Source organism: Carettochelys insculpta, chromosome 1 (genome assembly GCF_033958435.1).
Source record: "Carettochelys insculpta isolate YL-2023 chromosome 1, ASM3395843v1, whole genome shotgun sequence".
Taxonomy (NCBI): Eukaryota; Metazoa; Chordata; order Testudines; family Carettochelyidae; genus Carettochelys; species Carettochelys insculpta.
In genome coordinates, this window is record NC_134137.1 from 266,964,503 (window position 1) to 266,985,291 (window position 20,789).

Consider the following 20,789-nt stretch of genomic DNA (forward strand, 5'->3'; position numbering starts at 1 on the left):
TTTCCTGCCCCAAATTACAGTAAGTGGTAAGAACTTCAAAGTAAATATCTTAGTTTAGAAAGTAAAAGTGGGATCTTTAAAAAGTCAGCACCCAATATTAGACTTTTTATTTTTCTTACTTACTTTCATATCAGAACAACCCACTCTTTGAACTTCCCATACTGTTAAAATGTACTGAAATCTTGTGCACAAGCTACACTTGATTATTATTTTTAAATATTCAATTTTATTATTTATTTGATGCTCTAAGATTGTGGTCATTTCCCTTCATATTTTTTATAACTGAACATTTCTCCTTCAGCAGGGGCTGAGAGACACAATGTTCAGCTCAGAAAGTCTACAAAAGTTGGCCCTCATTCAAAATTTCTTCCATATCTCATTATTCTAGGTAGAACTGAAGAGACAGCTGTCCGCAGTGGCTGGCCATTTTGAAAAAAACACCATCTCTCCCTCTCTGTCACTGTTCTTAATGGCATCGAGTCCCTCTGCCTCCAGAAAGCATATGTGGCCACTGTCTGCTCTGAGAGCAGTTTTGGCTTAAGTTTCATTGACAGCAGTAAGAGACAGGGGCCATATTGAAAAGGGGGGATTTCTTTGTCACAGCTAAACATTCAGTTATGAAAAGTAATGGCACAAAATGATCATTAGGTCTAAATATTCAAAAGAATACGTTGCACCGGATCTACTAAACAGGTAGACCAGGAGGGTGGAGAAATTAGGGTCTATACAAGTCTGTATCCAGGAAATGTAGAGGAGTACGGGAAATAGATGTGTGTGTGTAGGGAGGCGGAAAAGGCAGTGATACTTGCAAGCTAAAAGGGAGAGGTAAATTGAAACACTTTTGTACAGCTCCAGTGAAACAAAGCAGCTGTACATGCAGGTTAAATGGCCTGTATGCTCTGGTTGTTTTGGGCCATTTTCAAGTCAAGTAAAGTAGCCATAGACTAGCAAAGAATCTGACCCCTTCAAAGGTTAGAATTAAATACCACATCTAAGGTCATTACTTCATATATTGAAATCAACAGAAATATCACCTGGGAACATTCTCTTTGGCTGGGTCTACACAAGCCCATTCCTTTTGAAAGGGGCATGTTAATGAGAGGGTTTGAAAGATGCTAATGTGGTGCTGCACTGAATATGCAGCACCTCATTAGCATAATGGTGGCCACGGCCATTCAAAAGTGCAGCTTTTTGAATTGCACACCACCCGTGGAGATGGGACCTTCCGAAAGGACCCCCACCAGTTTTCAAAAGCCCTTCTTCCAATCACCAGACAGGAAGAAGGGCTTTTGAAAACTGGGGGGGGGGTCCTTTCAGAAGGTCCCATCTCCACGGGCGGTGCGCAATTCGAAAAGCCGCACTTTCAAATTGCCATGGCCGCCATTATGCTAATGAGATGCTGCATATTCATTGCAGTGCCTCATTAGCATCTTTTGAACCTGCTCATTAACATGCCCCTTTCGAAAGGAAGGGGCACGTGTAGACACTGGGTTGGAGTTACTTGTTTAGTGTGGTTCATGCACAAATTTTTTCATTTTAAAATGAGGACATTCACAGGCAAACATTATGCTGAAAATAAATCTAGTAAATAAAGTACATCAGAGGGATGTTATAAACATTTCAAAACTAAGAACTGTAAGTCGAGGAAGTTCACAGTTCAAATGCAAAAGAAATCCAAATGTGAATATCTAGAAATGTACATTTAAAGGCACCACACAACCTGGCCTGAGTCCTGTCACAGACCCTTCAAACTTTCCATCTAATTAGAACTAATTAGAACTACAATTATCTTGCACATAAACTACAGCTTAAATCTGCCCTGAAGTGAGGCCCTCAACTCAGCTTCCCTTCCAGCTATACGGGCTCCCAACTCCACTTCTCCTGAATGGCAACCCTCAGGCTATAAAATAAATATTGCTGTATACAATACTTGAAAATAGATAGCAAGGCCAAATTCTCAGCTGGTATAAATTATGTAGCTTCACTCGTTTCCAGGGATCTATGCTGATTTCCAGAACCAGGATTAGATCTCCAGTATTTCAGAATGTAAGGAGAATTACTGATATCATCCAATACCTATTGGATCCCGCTCTTCAGAAATGGTGTTGCCTTCAGTATCGATGACTTCATGCTCCTCCTCAGCTTTCACTAACTCCTGTAGTACTGCCTCCACTATTGGCATCACCATGGCTGTGGTGGAGGTGTTGGAAAGCCACATGGATAAAATGGTTGTACAGCACATAAAGCAGAGTAGTAACCTAGAACATAGGCGAGAACAGCCCTCTGGGTGCACTTTCACAACTTCTCATGTGACCCATTTTCTAATATTTTAATTAATTAATTGTTATTTACTTATTATATATCCTTGTTACTTAAAAATATATTCTATTTCATCCAGTTGAAATCCCTCTCCAGTGCAGGAGACCTGTACAGTACACTACATCATTTCAGTCTTGACTACAAACTCATAATATTAAAACAGGAAATTCTGAAGGTCATCTTGTGTATTTTGTACACATCAAACAACAGTCAAGGAGGGAAGAGAGGGGACCAAAGAACCAAGTAAGTGTTAGAACACAATGAACAGAGAGTATTATGTCAAGGGATGAGAGACTAAAAAAGACAAAAGAGGCAGAAAGATGGGGAAATTCATAAACTTTCAGATCATGAAAAGATCATCAAGGATTGATTTAGAACACCTGGCCTATGTTTACACTAGCACAAAACTTCAAAATGGCTATGCAAATAGCCATTTTGAAGATTACTAATAAGGCGCTGAAATGCATATTCAGTGCCTCATTAGCATGCCACTGGCGGCGGCTCTTCGAAATTGCTGCTTTTCACACTCAGCAGATAGGAATAAGGGGATTTCGAAGTTGGCAGGGTCCTTTCAAAAATGACCCCCATCTAGATGAGCTGCACAGTAGCAAAATGCAGCAATTTCGAAGAGACGTGGCTGGCGACATGCTAATAAGGTGCTGAATATGCATTTCAGCACTTCATTAGTAATCTTCAAAATGGCTATTTGCATGGGCATTTTGCAGTTTTGTGCTAGTGTAGACATGGCCCTGATTGTGAAAGTACAATGCAGTGCAGGCAATGACAGCATTTGCTTTCGAAGCATGTACAAAGTTAGATTTAACAAATATTTGCTTATTTATTTTCAAACTTGATAAGTATATCCTTTAATACTCTAAAGCATCATAAAGGATTCACTCACATGCCGGGCTTTGCTCCAGCCATCATGACCATACGCAAAGCAATCCGCTTGTGTAAATTCCACTTTTCAACAGAAGCTGCCACACAAATCACCCCCATGAGGAGCAAAGTTGTGTTCTTGAAATACTCAGCAGCCACCTGCAGGAAAGACAAGTGGAAGATAAGCAATCACAGAGGGAATGTTACTTGCAGAGAGCATTCTGGGAAGTGGAGTTAATGGAGAAACTATGAGTCAAAACACCATATCTTAAGTCCTTTTCTTCTGGTGTTGATAAATTAAAATGTATCAGGCCGCCAGTCAGCGAGGTGTCTCAGTTTTGGAGAGCCTGAGGGAAGTTGAGAGATGCTGTGTGATTTTCTTTTACTTCTGTGAACGAGGTTTAGTTTGTCATCTGTTAAATGTTTAGATTAGGCCCAAACTGACATATTTCCTTCTGATTTCTACCTACTAAAACTTCTCAAGTGCTCATTCTGCTGGGAATTCTACACCTACCCACTTAACTCTTAAGTCCTCGTATCCTGTTTAAGCATAAGGAAAGCTAAGGCTAAAATTCAATCACAGAAAGCCCTCAGAGATGTACTGACTCTACCCAACCAAGTATAGGTTGACATATCGGTACGGAATGATCACAGATCATGCCCCTGTGTGTGTGGGAGTGAAAAGAAGCATGCATAAAAATCAGCAGCTATTTTATAAAAACAGTTACACAGGAAATGCCTTTGCTCTTTGAAGAGTTTTCTGGACATTTTGGGGACAAATGTCCATCACCAAACAAAGCTGGTTTGAATCATGATTTAAGAGCAAATCTCCAAGCAAATGTAACTATGGCGTTGCTACCAACGCTTCTACAATAATCCTCAACTTTCTACTCTGTCACAGACTCTCTCAGCGGCTTTAGGTAAAAGATATTTAGAGTTAAACTGTGGCCTCATTTCTCCTTGAAAGGTCACAAAGGAAGCTTGTGGAAAAGTATGAAACTGTGTCGATGTCTCTAGAGTGCCAAACTAGTACCCTAACCACTGGTCCATCCTGCCTCCCCATAATTACAACAAATGATAGCAAAGATACCTAAGTTTAATTCTTTACTCAGCTACAGATTTGCTGTATTAAGTCCCTACAGTCTAATGTTTTAGAATTAGTTATCTGAAGTTAGGCATCTAAATTCATATTGCCTCATATAAATACAGTAAACTCTTTCATATCCTGCATTCTATCATCTAGAACTCTCAAACAACCAGCATTTTAACCATCAGTAAATTTTAGTTACATGTTCTAACTAATAATGTTTATTTACAAATAAATACAGCAAATACAGTATAAGTTCACAGTGTACAATTATACTGTTATTTGTAAATCAAGTACTCTGCATACTTTTCTGTTTATTTCTTAATATCTAATCTTGTTTTTGTCTAGTGTTATGCATTGCTAGATATACTTCTCTATTATCCAAAATATTTGAATATCCAGCAACCTCCCAGTCCTGGGACTGCTGGATATGAAAGAATTTATTGTAGATAGTATGGTTTTCAGATATGCTATGCAGCTGCAGCTCCCATTGCTAGTTCAACAAAGTCAAAGGAATCTTCCACAGTAGAGAAAAGGGTGTATTATAAAAATGTGACAGTTAATGCAGGCAGAGCAAGTTGTGGTTTAACATGTTAGCTCAGGGGTCAGCAACCTTTCTGAGGAGGAGGGACAAAATTTGACCTTTTGGCCTCTATGTACAGTTTGAGTGCTGGTGATACTTTTTTAAGTCACTAATAGTCCTACTTACAATGGCTTCATTAACAAATAAATGAAGATGCAGAGCTTTACTGTTTAGGTGGTGGGTGGTACCATTAGCTGGTCTTTTGTTAACCCACAGGCACCCTGGCTTTGAGCAAGCTCCTGGCTGCATGGGGAAGGATGAGCGGGGCTGGGCTCCTGCCTTGTATGACGATGAAAATCTGCTTGCATGCCACTCTTGGCACCTGTGCCGGCAGTTGCTGAGCCCTGTGTTAGCTAGATGAGGTGCATGAGTCACAGTAAAAGGTTTACAAGAACCAATTAATTAATATTAATTAATAACAATTAATATTACAACTTCCCCTGCCTACACTGGGATTTTAAAAGGTGCTAGCAATCACGTGCCAGCAATTACACTCTAAAATCATTCTTTTCTTGTAGGAATGATCCCAAAGACATGATAGTTAAAAGAATGGGTCAGTATTTATCCCAAAGCCCAACTCTGGCTTTCACAAAATGGAGGGTTAGGGTTTGAAAACACCTGGTTAAATCCTAGCCCATTGAAATGCATGGCAGCATGGCCACTGACTTCAAAAGGACCAAGATTTCTCTCATTGTCCTTTACCTCTTTACACTAGTGATTATCTCATGATAATAATCATCAATCACTTTTGTGTATTTTTGTTCATGAAAAGTGCTACATTAAGTTATAAAATAATTTTGTATTTTTAGTTTTGCAAGAAATTCACATGGTGACAGAAAGGGACTTGACCATCGTGGTGAAGGGTATGCCAAAAACTTTTCAATATCACCTTTTTGACTCTCTTTCATGACTTTCTCCCTCATTAACACCTTGCCCATCATTTTTTTTTAAATAAAAATATTCTTAGACTGAATGAAAGGGGATCTAGTGAGCCAGTGAAACAAAGACTCAATAGTTTCCCTTTATCCCTTTAAAAGCATTCTGGAGAAATTAATAAAATACACATGCATAAACAGCCCTGGAGTGGTATATGGTGTAAACTGTGTTGCAAGAACCTGGGTTCCCTGTCACGCCAGTGCAACAGACTGGAAATTTTTCAATGGCCTCAGCTAATCTGTTTTATTTTAAGTTAGTTTTTCTTTTTGTTTTTGAGAAATGAATAAAGCAGTCTTTTGAGTTTTCCTGTAGTTATCTAATTTGAATGAAATATTAAATTTGATGTGTAGTATATTGCTCATACATATTTGAATCGCCAGCATGCCGCAGAATTTTGTTTTGAAAATGCGCAGCCATTTAGAAGTCAGGCAAAACTGAGGGGCTTTGCAATTGCATAGGGTACAGCTGGGGCTTTTGGCCCTTGGAAAGGAGTAAGCAGCAGAAAGAGTTTGTATAACAAGAGCAAAACAACCTCACAGTTTAATTAATTAATTTTCCATGTCAACAGGGTTAACCATTTCTCTGCTGATTACAAGGTTATTACATCACTGAGATCTCTAGGGCCACTCACACTTGAAGAGCAGTTTCAGGCTATCTGTATGCTTCACTGTAGCAATTTACATTCAGGCCTTGTACTGCATTTAGATTACATCTATGCTATGAGTGAGGGATATGGCTCTCTTGCTTCTGTACGCATAGTTCATGTAGACAAGCCTGTGCTTTGTGTTTTAATAAGCTGACTCACTGAGAACAAGAGCAAAGGAAAAACCCTATATAGCGTGTAGATCACCTGAATGGAAGTCCGCAGTCTCAATGGGTGCATCTACACTAGCCGGCTACTTCAAAGTAGCCAGCACAACTTCGAAATAGCACCCATCATGTCTGCACGCGCTGTGCGTTATTTCGACGTTGAAATTGACATTAGGAGGCGAGACGTCGAAGTCGCTATTCCCATCTGAAGATAAGGAATGGCGCCCTGCTTCGACGTTGAACATTGAAGTAGGGTGTGCATAGACGATCCACGTCCCGCTACTTCAAAATAGCGGGGTCCTCCATGGTGGCCATCAGCTGAGGGGTTGAGACACTCTGTCCAGCCCCTGCGGGGCTCTATGGTCCCCATGTGCAGTAGCCTTTAAAGCACCACAGACCTGGATTTCCTGTGGCAGGAAGCTGAGAGCGTGCAGGCAGCAGCACATGCACGTGTTAGCCCTGCATGCCCTCTACAGACCCCGACCCGACTACCCAGTGCCATGGCACCCAGCCAGCCCCCAGAGCGCCCCCAGGGCTCCCCTTCTGAGGGGACCCAGGCACCCCCAGCAGTCAAGTGAGGGGCCAAAAAGAGGCAGGGCCCCTCCTGGTCGGAGGCCGAGCTCCAAGACCTGCTAGGGCTCTGGGGTGAAGAGGAGGTGCTCCACGTGATGGGGAGCAAGCGGAGGAACACAGAAGCGTTTGCCCGACTGGCCGAGGGCCTGGCCACCCTGGGTCACGCTGCCCGCACTCCGAATCACATCCAGAGTAAGGTGAAGGAGTTGCGGCAGGGTTATGCCCGGGCCCAGGACTTTGCCAGCCAGTCTGGGGCTGCCCCCACTGCTTGCTCCTATTACAGGGAGCTCAGGGCCATCCTGGACCCCCAGAACACCTCCTTCCCCCTGGCCACCCTTGATACCATGGCTGACAAGCCCCAGCAGGCCTTGGAGCCAGTGTCTGGCCCAGAGGCCAGCCCCACACCCCGGGGCCCACCCGAGGAGCCCCACCTCGGGACAGCGGAGGAGGGGTCCAGCAGTGAGGGGGGGGTTCCTCATCAACCTCCCCTCCCAGAGCACCACGGCAATGGATGGTCAGGTACGTACCCCACAGAGCACACACCCATGGGCCACAGGGCGGGGGCAGCAGACACAACCGGAAGCCTCACACCCCCCCAGCGGACCCCATCCCACAAACGCCCAGCCACAGTACGGTCCCAGGATGGTGGCACGGCCATCAGCACCCATCAGCACCCACACCCATGGACAGCACTCAGCCTTAACCCCGGGGGCAGGGTGACAATGCCATGGCGACAGCCAACAGGGACATCAAACCCACTGACAGGGATGGAGACCCAGCATCCAAGAGGGGGTGGGGGAACGGGCCACGGGCCAGGGCACTGGACTAACAGCCTTCCCCTCCCTCTCTCCCTCTCTCCAGCTGCAGCATCCAACACCCCAGGCAGCCAGGCACCCTCCGTCGTCCCCGACAGCCCGCCAGAGGTCAGCCATCACCAGCACCCGGAGACACCCCCAAGGGCAGCAAGATGGTCCCACCACCGCCAGACTCTGGGGATGGCCCCTGTGGATCCCTAGCTCCTGGCAGCTCTCCAGCGGCAGACAGAGGTGGCGGAGGAGAGACTCCGCTTTGACCGGGAGGAGTCCACCCAGCAGTGGGCGGCATGGGAGGACTTTATGGGGTTCTTTCGGGACATAGCCGGGTCGATCTGGGAGGCTGTCGCCTGGCTCCCACCCACTTCTGCCTCCCGGGCTGCCCTCCCTGCTGCTCCACCCAAGGCACCCCCTGCCGTACCGCCTGCCACCCGACTGGCCTCGCTGCCTGCTGCCCCGCCTGCCGCCCCATCTGCTTCGCCACCTGCAAGTTCCACAGAGCCCACTGGGGCTGAATACCGGCCAGTGGAGGCATCCCGGCCGTACTTGCTGGTCCTCTCAGCCCCCAGACGGCCACGCCAGGGATCGCGGACAGGGGGATGGGGTCGCGAGCCATACCTGCCGGGGGTCACACCCCTCTACCCCCACCCCGGACTGATGGGCCAACGGCCGAGCCATCCGTTGGGCCCCCATGTATATAGTTGTCCCCCATGTACATATTTGTCCCCCTTTTCGTATAGTGGTTGCAGTTTCTGTTGTGAACAAAACAAGTTTTCAGGTTTCAGGAAAAAAAGGTTTTATTTTGCAAAAAGCTGGAGGCATGTGCTTGTTGGGGGGGTAGCGTGCAGGTGTTGGGGGTGGTGTGTGGGCTGTGTGTGTGGGGGGTCTTCTGGGGAAGGCCAGGGAGGTGCTCAGGGGTTTCCCTCATCGAAGTGGGCCCACAGGGCCTCATGGACATGTACCCCCTCATGGTGGGCCTGGCGGCTGGGTGCGGTGGCCGGCTGGGGGAAGCCCATGCTGGTGTTGACCGCCCACCCCTGGATGAAAGCCTCCCCCTTGCTCTCAACGATGTTGTGGAGCGTGCAGCACACGCCCACAAGCTGGGGGATGTTTTGGAGGCTGAAGTCCAGTCAGGCAAGGAGGCACCGCCAGCAGCCCTTCAGACAGCCAAATGTCCTCTCCACCACCTGGCGGGCGTGGTTCAAGCAGGCGTTGAACCGTTCCTGGCTGGCATTGAGGTGGCCGGTGTACGGGCGCATGAGCCAGGACTGAAGGGGGTAGGCCGCGTCCGCCACGAGGCAGAGGGGCACGATGGTGTCCCCCAGCGGGATCTCCCTCTGGTGGATGTAGTTCCCTGCCTCCAGCTGGCTGCACAGGCCTGAGTTCCTAAAAACATGGGCATCGTGTGTGCAGCTGGGCCAGCCCACGTACACGTCCTGGAAGCGGCCCCAACTGTCCACCATGGCCTGCAGGACCACGGAATGGTAGCTCCTGTGGTTTATGTATCTTCCTCTGCTGTGGTCTGGGGCACGGATGGGGATGTGGGCCCCACCCAGGGCCCCGAAGCAGTTCGGGAACCCCATGGAGGTGAATCCGGCAACGGCTGCATCCAGGTCTCCGAGTCGGACGACCCTCTGGAGCAACATGGTGTTAAGCGCACGGACCACCTGTGGGGATGGAACACAGGCTCCCATGAGGCTGTGCAGGGTGCCCCAGGGCCCTTCCCCCAGGCCCCACTCCCGGGCACCTCCCTGGTACCCCACCTGCCCAGACTCTCGCTCCTCAGTGCCCCTCCCTCCCCAGACCCACATCCAGCCCCTCCCTCCCCAGACACATACCCGGCCCCTCTCTCCCTCCCCAACCCCATACCTGGCCCCCCTCCCCCCCCAGTGGGTGCATGCCCGGGCCTCCTTACCTCCATGACGATGGCCCCGACCGTGGCCTTTCCCACTCCAAACTGGTGTCCCATGGAGCAATAGCTGTCTGGAGTGGCCAGCTTTCAGATGGCTATTGCGACCCTCCTCTTGACGGGGAGGGCGTGCTGCATCTGGGTGTCGTGGTGTCTCAATGCAGGGGTGAGCCACTGGCAGAGCTCAAGAAAGGTCTGCCGGCGCATGTGGAAGTTCCGGAGCCACATATCGTTGTCCCACTCCTGCATGACCAGCTGCTCCCACCACTCGGAGCTGCTGGTGTGGCTCCAGAGGTGGGGGAGCAGCCGGCGGGGGAGGAAGAGGGGACGCTGGTGGTCAGGGGCATCCCCGTCTGCCTCCGGGGAGGGCTCCTCTGGCAGGAACCACTGGGCGGCCTCCCGGGCAGCACCTAGCAGGGCGCTTGCCCCCTGGATGACTACCTGGAGGGCCTCCTCTTCCTGCTGCTGCTGCTGCTGCTGCTGCTGCTGCTGCTGGGTGTCCATATCTGCGGGGACTTGGTCTGCGAGAGAGTGGCTACTGCTCCGCAGACCTCGTGCTGTGCAGGCCAGGTGTGTCTGGGAGGGGCCCTTTAAAGGAGCGGCTTGCTGTTGCCCTGGAAGGGCTATTCCAGTCTGTGACCCGGTCTGCCGGCTTTCCTGGCCCCCTACTTCGAAAGAGGGTGCTTGTGTGTGTGGACGCTCCGCATTTCCTTCCGGGGTGGCTCCTTTTGACATTCTCTGTCGCTACTTCAACGTTGAACATCGACGGCACCAGCCCTGGAGGATGCGTAGACGATACGTGTCGCAGTAGCCTATTTCGATGTTCTTACTTCGAAATAGGCTACTTCGACGTAGTGTGCTAGTGTAGACGTAGCCAATATGAGAACAAGATGACTCATGAAGATTAAAGGAAGAAAATTTAAAATGGATCTAAGGATATGTCTTTACAGTAGCCTTATTCCAAAATAAGCTATTCTGGAAGAGTTGTTCTAGAACAGCTTATTTTGAAATCACGCTGCTACGCGCAAAAATGCATTTTGAAATAGCGCTTAGCTATTTGGGAATACGGCATCTACATACACAGAGCCTATTTTGAAATAGATCCACTGGACACACTACAGTTTATTTCGAAATAGGTGCTATTCCCTGTCAACATAGCCCCCATTCTGAAATAGCTATTTCAGAATAGGTGCTCTTCCTCATACAATGAGGTTTACCAACTTCAGAATAAGGTATCTGCTATTTCAAAATTATTTCAAAACAGTGGTTGTGTTATGCATCTGTTAGAATAGTTATTTTGCAATAACGGCTGTTATTTCAAAATACCTTTGCTGTGTAGACCTACCCCAAGAGAATACCTTTTTTCCCCCTCACAACACACACTTCGCTTGTGGAACTCATTGACACAAGATATCCCTGAAGTTGAAGTTAGAGGGACTTTTCAAACAAATTTGACATTTATATAAGTCACAAGAATAGGGAGTTTTAATAGTAAATATTAATATCAGTTTTGGAAGGCATAGGTGTCCTCCTACTTCAGGGATCAGACGGCCTCTAGGCATTGAGGTTTAGGAGGCAATTTTCCTAGGGCATTATCCCAAATTTACCTACCACAAAGCTTTTTCCACCTTCCCCTGAAGCAGATGGTTCTAAAAAATGTTGGTAATATACAGCACTGGACTACATGGAGCAATCATTTGCTTCTGTTTGGACATTCCTGTGTTTCTCTGTATGAAGCAATGCACCCCTGTATTTGCACAATAGGTGTAATAATATTTGTACAAAATATTTCATGTAAGGTATCATTTGAAAATTAATCAGTTGCCCATCCATGTTATCATGATCAAGTGCACTTAACAACATTATATACACAGTTAGGAACACAACCTGAAATCATGACTGAAGTGTGTTTACCAGGCAAATCTGGCAAGCAGGTAAACTTATTTCTCAAGGAAGAAATTGAACCCCCAGCCAGCTGTTGTCAAAGCTGATGAGCCATAGCGAGGAAAGCTGGCAGGAACACAGGTCTGCATCTTAGCAAATGGCAGCAAAGTGCCACATCCCTGCCAGCAGAGTTCCCTTTAATTTTTTCCACCCCGAGTGAATGAATTTTCTTATGTACAGCAATGTAGAGGTGATGTACAACAAGCAGGTGATGTGAAATGCATCATCATCATATTGGTGCACATAAAAAAGAAGTTGTTTTATGGTGCCAAGGAGCTCTGAGTGGGGGAGGGAGCTCAGGGCTGAGACAGAGGGTTTGGGTACAAGAGTGTGAGGGCTCTGACTAGGCTTGCAGGCTGTATGGTGGAGCTGGGTTTGAGGGGCTCAGAGCTGGGAGGCGAGGGTTCTGTCTGGGAATGAGAGGTCTAGGCTGCAGGATGGGGGCTCTAGGTTTGGGGAGGGGCTGAGGGATTGACAGGGGGCTGGGGCTTGGGCTTATCTGGGCAGCTCCTTTCTGTGGATGACAATGAGGGCTTCCTTCCCCTGTCCATAATAGCTCAATGCTGGGGCTGGCAGGGTGGGGCTCTCCTCCACCAGCAGCGGCAGTCAGGACTTAGAGAGAGACCTCTCTGCATTGCAGCCCTGGGCTCCCATGCAGGTTTAAGGGGAATTTATATTATCAGTCTCCTTGCTCTCAGCTGGAAATAACAATCTTGGAGTTACTCTCAGGAAGGTGCATTTCAAAGGGTAACAACTATAAAAGTGAGGAGAAAAGCATCCCAAGTTCTCTGTCCCTATCCAGCTCTCTGCGCCATCGAAGGAGATAAAAGAAACATCCTGTAGACTCTGGGAACAGATCCTAGCTTTAGAGCTGTGCCAGCGATGTTCGGAAAACATGTAAGAACTTCACTTTGAACAAAGTCTCCTTTTTATTTTTACTTTTCTTGTAACTGTTTCTGACTTTAATGCATCTTCACTTGTACTCAAAATGTATTTTTGTAGTCAGAATAGCAGAGCTGCCCAGCATTGCTCAGCTCTTCAGCTAACGCATTTTTTGAAAATAAATGAAAGTGTACAGGCTTTTTTCAATGATAGTATTTTTAAAAAAAAAAAAACAAGAAAAATGAAGGCTGGAGTGAGGCTCCAGTGGTAAGAAGAAGTGGGGCGGTTGGCTCAGGGCAGAGTGCTGGTGGGAGCTCAAGGTGACGAGGCTCAAGGCAGGTGGTGGGGTGGAGAAGTCAAGGCAGGTGGGAGGTGCAGAAATTAGGGCAGAGGTCTCATGACAGGGGGCAGGAGGGTGGGAGCGGGGTTACCAGGGCCACCTGTGACAGTGAAGGTGACACTGCTACAGAATCTGGTCTTCCCAGGGGGCCAGGGCAGTGTTCCCTGCCAGTGACTCCTCTTGGACAGGAAGGATCTGGGGCTGCATGTTAGCTGAGAGGGGGCTGGGGTACTGGAGGCTGGCTCTGGTCTCCATCAATCCCCCACTCCAGCAGCCCTCTCTGCAGCCTGTAGGCTTTCCATGGAGGGTGACAGGCTCTGGGTTTGGGGCAAGAGAGCTACTTACCTGGTCTTTGTGGCAGGCAAGATGGCAGAGCCCCAGCCCTGCTGGCCTCTCTGTTGGTGCTCCAGCTGCCCCCAGTGATCCCTTTCAGTATCACAGCCCTCCTGCCTGCGACCCTCCCTTTTGTCTCTCTCCTCCTTCTTCCCCCTCCCTTTCAATGCCCCGGGAAATCCTGGGACTTCAGGCATTTCTCATTTCCCTGGTGCAACCAAACCCTGAGTTTGGTTTAAGTTAGGGTAAGAGGAAGCTGCATGCCAAGTTTTGTGATCATAGCTCTTATGGCTTAAGGGGAGTTCTTGAAGAAATGTAACACAGACAGACACACAGACACTCTAAGATAGATAGATAGATAGATAGATAAACTTGTTTTATTCTTTAATTAAAATTAACCCAGTACTGTGAATTGGATGGGTGACTCCATTTAAGGTAGCAAATTGTTGTGTATTGATTCCCTTCAAGGAGCAACAGGCCTAGGATATCTGAACCATCCAGGAGAAGGCTGGACAGTGGACAGTGGCAGAGTTTTGTGGGAAAATTCAGAGTATGTAGTGGTTCACTCTGTGCATAGTAACCAAAGCTGGTGGAAACCAGTACGTGACTGGTGTTTGCTGAGAAACTGCTGGCATCAGAGCTGATGGAGCAGGGCTCTGACTACACATAGACACTTTGGTTATGACCGGCACACTGGCCAACTAATTGTGAGTGATCCATCTTGGAAACTACAGTAGCAACGTGAGACATACAAGGGTGCAGGGCAGGGTTGCCACAGCACTTCATGGGTCTGGACTGCACTCTGGAATATCATACTGTGTTCTCTCTGTAGGCCCATCAGTATGTGGGAGCCTCTAGCTGCCGCTGTGTGTGGCAATCTGGCTCTAGAAACTACAACTCCCATGAGGCTTTGGAAAGGAAAGGGGGCTTTTTGGAGAGGCTGAAAAGGAAGACGGTTGTCTCCTGTTGTTGGAGAGTTAAGGCTGATGGAACAGACTGCTTCAGGGCAAGCGCGAAGTTTTCTTCCAGCCAGAAACTGCGCTGGGGAGCTACAGCCTACTGATGAGAGACACTGCAGAGAAGGAACTTTATCTGTGTCTGTTCAAGTGCTGCAGAGGCCAGCTCAAGGACAGAGGGCCTGGTCTGCTTGTTGATTTGCCTGGACTGACACGCAGAACCCTCGCCAAGGTGTATGTAATCCAGTAAACAACAGCTGCATGCCAATGCCAATGCAACAGCTGCAAGCCAATGCAAGCCAGTAACCGTAACTTTGCTAACTAAAGAGTGTACACTCTGGGGTGGGATGGTAGTGCACATGCTAGTTATGTTTCATTCATTTCTGTGTATACTGGTAATTCATTTCATTCATTTGTAATCTGCAACCCTGTCTCCTTAAGTTGCTAAGTAAAGGTGTAAGTTGGTTCTTATGTGGTCTGTTAGTCATATACTTCTCATAATTGCTGTTTGGGAGTTAAATCCAGATTATAACTGAAATAAGTTTCCTGGCAGTTCCCAAGGCACACCATTAAGTGTGTACAGAGGCCAGCCAGGTGGAGGCCCCACTATTTTACAGAGCTTTAGAAATCAGGGGTGGAAAGGGGGATTCCCAACTATCCAACATCAGCACTGGGACACTCAGGATCTCTTTTCTTATTGAACCTGTCAGGCGCATAGACACACAACGGAGCGCTGCGTGCTCCTGGGTAACCCAGGGAGGAGCGACAACGGGTTACACTTCTACAGCTGAATGGTTGACCTACCTTTCACATGTGTAGGGCACTTAGCCCTCTTGCTCCCCTAAGAGTTATTAGCTGCAAATGACCAGGAGAGTAAGAAGTGATAGAAAGTATACTTTGGACTACCTCACTGGACTTCATGACTCCAAAGAGTGGGTAGAGGAAAGCAGGAACCAGGGCTGCAGCTCCGAGTGGTACCGCTTCTGAGACCCAGTACACAGCCGTCACTATCAGCACATAGGCACAGGAGGCTTCCTGTGGGGAGAAATCACCAAGGATAAACATCGCTCAAATCACAATTCTATCAGCCTTTGCAAATGTGTCCAGAGACTGGGCCCAGCTCCTGATGACTAGATTTCAGCGTAGTTTATGGGGACTGCATCATGGAGACTTCCCAAATAGCCAGTTAGCTGGAACTAAATGGTGTGCTACCACTGGGGGACTGGGGAAATTCCAAAAGGGAGCAGGATGTTAGTAAGAGTTTATGGACTAATGCAGGGTTCACAACCCCAGCATGGGTGCCAAGAGTGGCATGCAAGCTGATTTTCATCAGCATGCATGGTGGGAGCTCAGCCCCACCCCTCTTCCCCCCTGCAGCCAGGAGCTTGCTCAAAGCCATGCCACCACCTCCTTAACAGTAAATCTCCGCCTCTTAATTTATTTGTTAATGAAGCTGTTGTAAATAGAACTATTAGTAACTTTACAAAGTATCACCAGCACTCGGACAATACATAGAGGTCAAATTTCAGCGTTCCGCCTCATAAAAGTTGCTGACCCCTGGACTATAGCGATGTCAAAGGATTAGGAAAACAACTCTGGAGTAAAAAGGGGAGCATAAAAAGTAACTATGAAAGAGGTTGTTCAGTTTCTTAAAGCATTTCAATTTTAAATATATAATTTTGAAGCCAAATCAAAAATCTGTTATTTACTGAATGATCACTTCAAATTGCTGCCATTTAATCTACAGTCTGCTGAGTCTCAAGTCAGTATTTCCATTACTCAGATGTCTGATTCATAAGCCATGAGTATTATAATTAATTTGTAATCTCATCCATTCTTACCCAGTCTAGTGCAGACAACCCAATTGCTTTTGTTTATGTTTTTTTTGGTTTTGTTTTGTTTTTTTTTCTTGCCAGTAGTGATATTGCAACTTTGATAAATTCTGCATTGGAATTTGAGAAAACGTCTCTTTTCTAATTCAACCCAGTCCCAGGCTATGGAATAGTGAAACCTTACAATAGAGAGTTTACCACAAGTCAGTATTATGTTAAGGTTAAGAACCAAATAAAACATACACATGTTATTCCAGTGTACTAGTTCCCATGTGATCCAGAATTTCCAATGACAATAGACAACTGTAGCAGAGCAATCTGAATTTGACTCAGTCTAATGGCAGCTTGGTACTACTAGTTTACATTATTCAACCATATCTGCTCCAATGCCACTGACAGAGACAAAAACCTACAAGATCTTTATCAAGCATTCTTAAAACTTAATTGTCCACCCAGGGAAATCAAGAAACTCATTGACGGAGCCAGACAAGTACCCAGAAGTCACCTAATTCATAATAAACCCAATAAGGAAATTAACAGAACGCCACTTAATAGCCCCCAGCTTAAAACCATCCAGCGCATCATTGACAACCTACAGCTTATGCTGGAACACAAACCCTCACTCTCACAGGCCTGGGGTGACAGGCCAGTCCTCTCCTAGAGACAGCCACCCAACCTCAAGACAATACTCACCAGCAGCTATACACCATACAACAGGAACACTAACCCAGAAACCTATCTGTGCAACAAACCCCTTTGCCAATTCTGTCCATGTATCTATACAAGTGACATGCTCACATGGCTTAACCACATCAGCAACGCAATGAGGATTTGATACACCTGCACATCCACTAGTGTGATATATGCCGTCATGTGCCAGCTATGCCTCTCTGCCATATACATGGGCCAGACTGGGCAGTCTCTGCACTAAAGGATGAATGGACATAAATCTGACCTCAGGAATTGGAATACACATAAAACTATAGGGGAACACGTTAACCACATTCAATAAAGGATTTAAAAGTAGCCGTTTGTCTACAAAAGGATTTTACCACAAGATTACAGAGGGAGACATTAGAATTTGTTGGCAAATTTGATACATTTAACCTAGGCCTGAACAGAGATCTTAACTATCTTCTGCATTACAAGGACAATTTCCCCACCTTTGATGTTCACAAGAATGGGACACAACGTACTTAATTTGCCTCAACAACTGGTCCTACTAGTGACAGGTAGCCCTTCTCCAACACCCTCTTCCTTTCTCCACCCCTTCCATACCTGCTGTATGAACCCTGGATTCTATTTTTCTACTCCATTCATAAGTGGGTCTTGCCTATGAAAGCTCATGACCTAATACATTTGTTAGCTTCTAAGATGCTAGAGGATGGCATGTTATTTGTAAAGCTACAAATTATCACGACTACCCCTCTGAGAGAATTTAAACCAAGGCAGCCAAATAAGCTCTGGCAGAAATTTTTAAACAAATAGAAGCAATGACAGATACTAATCTGTGTAAACATTTTCTTTGGGCTGAAGTCTGGATGGTATGATATGCTGAACTACAGAAAAGAAACACTTGCGTGTGGCTCATAACTAGAGCCCAGGGAGTACTGTCAACAAATATTCACTAACCTTGATTTGACTGAAAACTGCTAGTTCATTTAAAGAGTATTCAAGTCACATTAGCTTTACTTTCTATTACTTTTTCCACCAGGGATTTATTACGTACAATAATTATTGTAAAAAAAGAAAGTGTTACAGATATCCACCAACTCACACAATAATTTAGGCTGGAAGAGTGTATGGAACCTCCTGAAAATTCTTTGCTGTTTCGGGAGTCATCTTGTCCAGGAGCAGAAATAATGCAATGTAACTTTGGTGACAAATTGCATAGGAGATTATGAATCGTGAATACGCAAAGCCGTAGTCTGTGGTTATTATATAAAAATCCATAGGATGAAATACAGCAGACCCTCACGTTATGTGAAGGTTCCGTTCCCACACACCCTCGCATACCCTGAATTTCGGATAAGTCATTGGGTGGCTCTTTCCCCAGTTTTTTGAACGGTAAGTCTTGGGGTTGGTGGGGCAGCTGGGGACGGTTAAGCCTGGTGGTGGGTTAGGGCCATGGGATGGATGGGTGAGGGCTGCAGGGGTGTGCGGGGTGGAGGTGAGCCAGAGTTGCAGGCGGGGGGGGCAGTTGAACTGGGGGAGGAGGTTGAGCCAGAGCCACACATGAGAGTGGTGAGCTGAGCCACAGGGGTTTGAAACCAGGGCGGGGGGCGATGGGGGTTGAACCAGAGTGGTGGAGAGTCAAACTGGGGCCATGTGTAGAGGGTTTGTACCATTGGGGCGGGGGGGGCTGCTGAACCAGAGCCACATGTGTGTGGTGGGGTTGAGCCAGCGCCACCATGGGGGTGTGCTCGTGAGGGTTAGGGTGGACCCCTACCCGTATTGGGTGGGATGGTCCTGTACTTGGGATGCCAAAAAGAGGCCTTACTTACTTTTTAAAGGGGATGAATTGTCCCATATTTAGGCCCTTGGGAGCTGGGGGTGGGAGCGCCCAGGGCTGCCACCTCCCTAGGACTCAGGGCCAGGAGCGTCAGCGGCTGCTGCTTCCCCAGGGCTTGGTGCAGCTGGGAAGAGTTGCCCCTCCCCCCCATATCTCCCTGTCACTTATTTGGGACAGAGGGATATGGTCGTCCTACTTAGGGGGTTGAAGCTGGCGGGGGGCAGTTGAGCTGGAACCGCATGTGGGTGGTGAGCAGGGCTGGGCGGATGCTGAGTGGGTCGTGTGAGGCTGGGGGGTTGAGCCAGGGTGGGTGGGGAAGAGATTTTGAGGGTTTACTGTAGTCTCATATAAATCAGCCACTGATTAATTTTTAATAATTAACATGGCAGGATTTGTAACTGGTGTAAACAATTAGAGATCTTTTAATTTCCATAGCGTTATCAGCTCAGACCAGCTAGGGGTCTGGTCTCCCATTTGTCAAAATTGCCATCTATTTTTGAAGCTAGTGCATGAGCAGAGAAAAGGGGCTAAACTGGTTCAGCTGTCCTCAGGAGATAGTCCCAGAACTCTAAGCAGATCTCACTGAGACTAAGGCAAACTCTGCTGAATGTCACAGAAATTAAAGACGAGCACATCTATTCACAAGTGGTGAGTTATGTGAGCCTGTGGTGCCCGTACTCCATCAATATTCAGAGCATGGAGACCTGGATCCCCCAATGTTTAGGGCTGGGCCTCTCCCTCAGCCCCACCTGCCACCCTGTACACCTCCCCCACAGGTGCACCCTGGACAGTGGCTGGCTGCCACTCTCAACCCCCTCCCTCGATCATGATCACAAGTCCCTCTACCTAGAAAAGCCCTGGAATTCCCCCACCCCCACTTGACAGAGGAGGCCCAGGGCAGATGCACCCAGGCTGACCCAACCTGGTCTGCAAAACCACAGTGTCTCTTGGTTGAAAGACACTTTTGATATGCCTCTACTCAGAGGGGAACGACTCTGGTGCTTCAGCCACCCCAGAACCTGCATGTGGCACATCAAAAGCATCTTTGAATCAAGAGATGCTTTTCCATGTGGCAAGCAGAGCTATTTCAAGAGTGGCCAGGGACCTTGGGCTCTTTTAAATAGCCTGGCTCCTTAGGCAATTGCCTTTTTTCCTCTTCCATCTAGGGGTCTGGCCAGAGTGTAGAGGGGTCTCCTCCCCTGGAGCTTGTTCCTGCTGGTGGGAAGAGGGCTGGGAGAAATCCTCTTGTGGTTCCAGCCCTGGGGCAACCTGCATCCCAAACTCATCCCTCACCGCCCCACACACACCAGCTGTGTGCGTCAGCCCTGTGCACCCTCCTGCACCATGAACTCCTCAAACCCCACTCCAACCTGCAGCCCTCCCCCCACACCTCAGTCCTCTGTCCTAGCCTTAAGTCCCCGCCGACATCCATCAGCCCCACCCCAAAGCCCGTACCTCCAGCCAGATCCCGTACCTCCCAACCCTGTGTTACAGACTAATCCCACTCCTCTACCACCAACTCCTCATCTGCGCTACACCCCACCTATACCACAAACTCCTCAGCTGAGCTCCACCCAGAGTCCTCACCCCTGCATCAGCTTACAAGACAAGTATGGAGGAGGCACAGGACTTGGATCCCTTCTATGCACCACCAAAATTATACAAACCTGCCACCGCGCTATCTGTTTGCAAAATAAACTGGAAGACTGTGGTAAACCATCTGGGTTGCCCAGGAAAGGTACTTACCTGGTGATAGACCAGCTATCTCCAATGCTACAATCTACTGTTATCAAAGTCTTGCCAATTCTCTGTACCCCAGAATGCAAGACAACAATGAGTTCTACAAGATTAAGGGATGGTACCATTTTTTTCCCTTTTCCTTGGTAGCGCTACACAATAATTAAAACAGAAATCTGTAACAAGTGTGAGTTTGTGGCTCATGAGCGTGATAGTTTTGGCTAGAGGCAGCCATCATGCAGATTCTCAAACACTGATTTGAGCAACTGCCTCTTGCCACACACTCATTGATCTCAAAAATCTCTCCCTTACAAACTTGTTGGAATGTCAGAAAAACACAGACTG

General features: G+C 47.4%; 1 protein-coding gene across 1 annotated transcript in view; it reads right to left on the bottom strand.

Annotated features, from left to right (window-relative positions):
• SLC13A4 (solute carrier family 13 member 4) overlaps window positions 1–15,428 on the bottom strand; it is a 53,280-nt gene extending 37,852 nt beyond the window's left edge. The window contains exons 1-3 of the mRNA XM_075001168.1: window positions 15,270–15,428; window positions 3,221–3,357; window positions 2,077–2,258 (exon numbers count right to left, since the gene is read on the bottom strand). Coding sequence (XP_074857269.1) covers window positions 2,077–2,258; window positions 3,221–3,357; window positions 15,270–15,428 — 478 coding nt within the window. The remainder of the gene's footprint in view (window positions 1–2,076; window positions 2,259–3,220; window positions 3,358–15,269) is intronic.
• Between the last annotated feature and the right edge of the window lie 5,361 nt (window positions 15,429–20,789).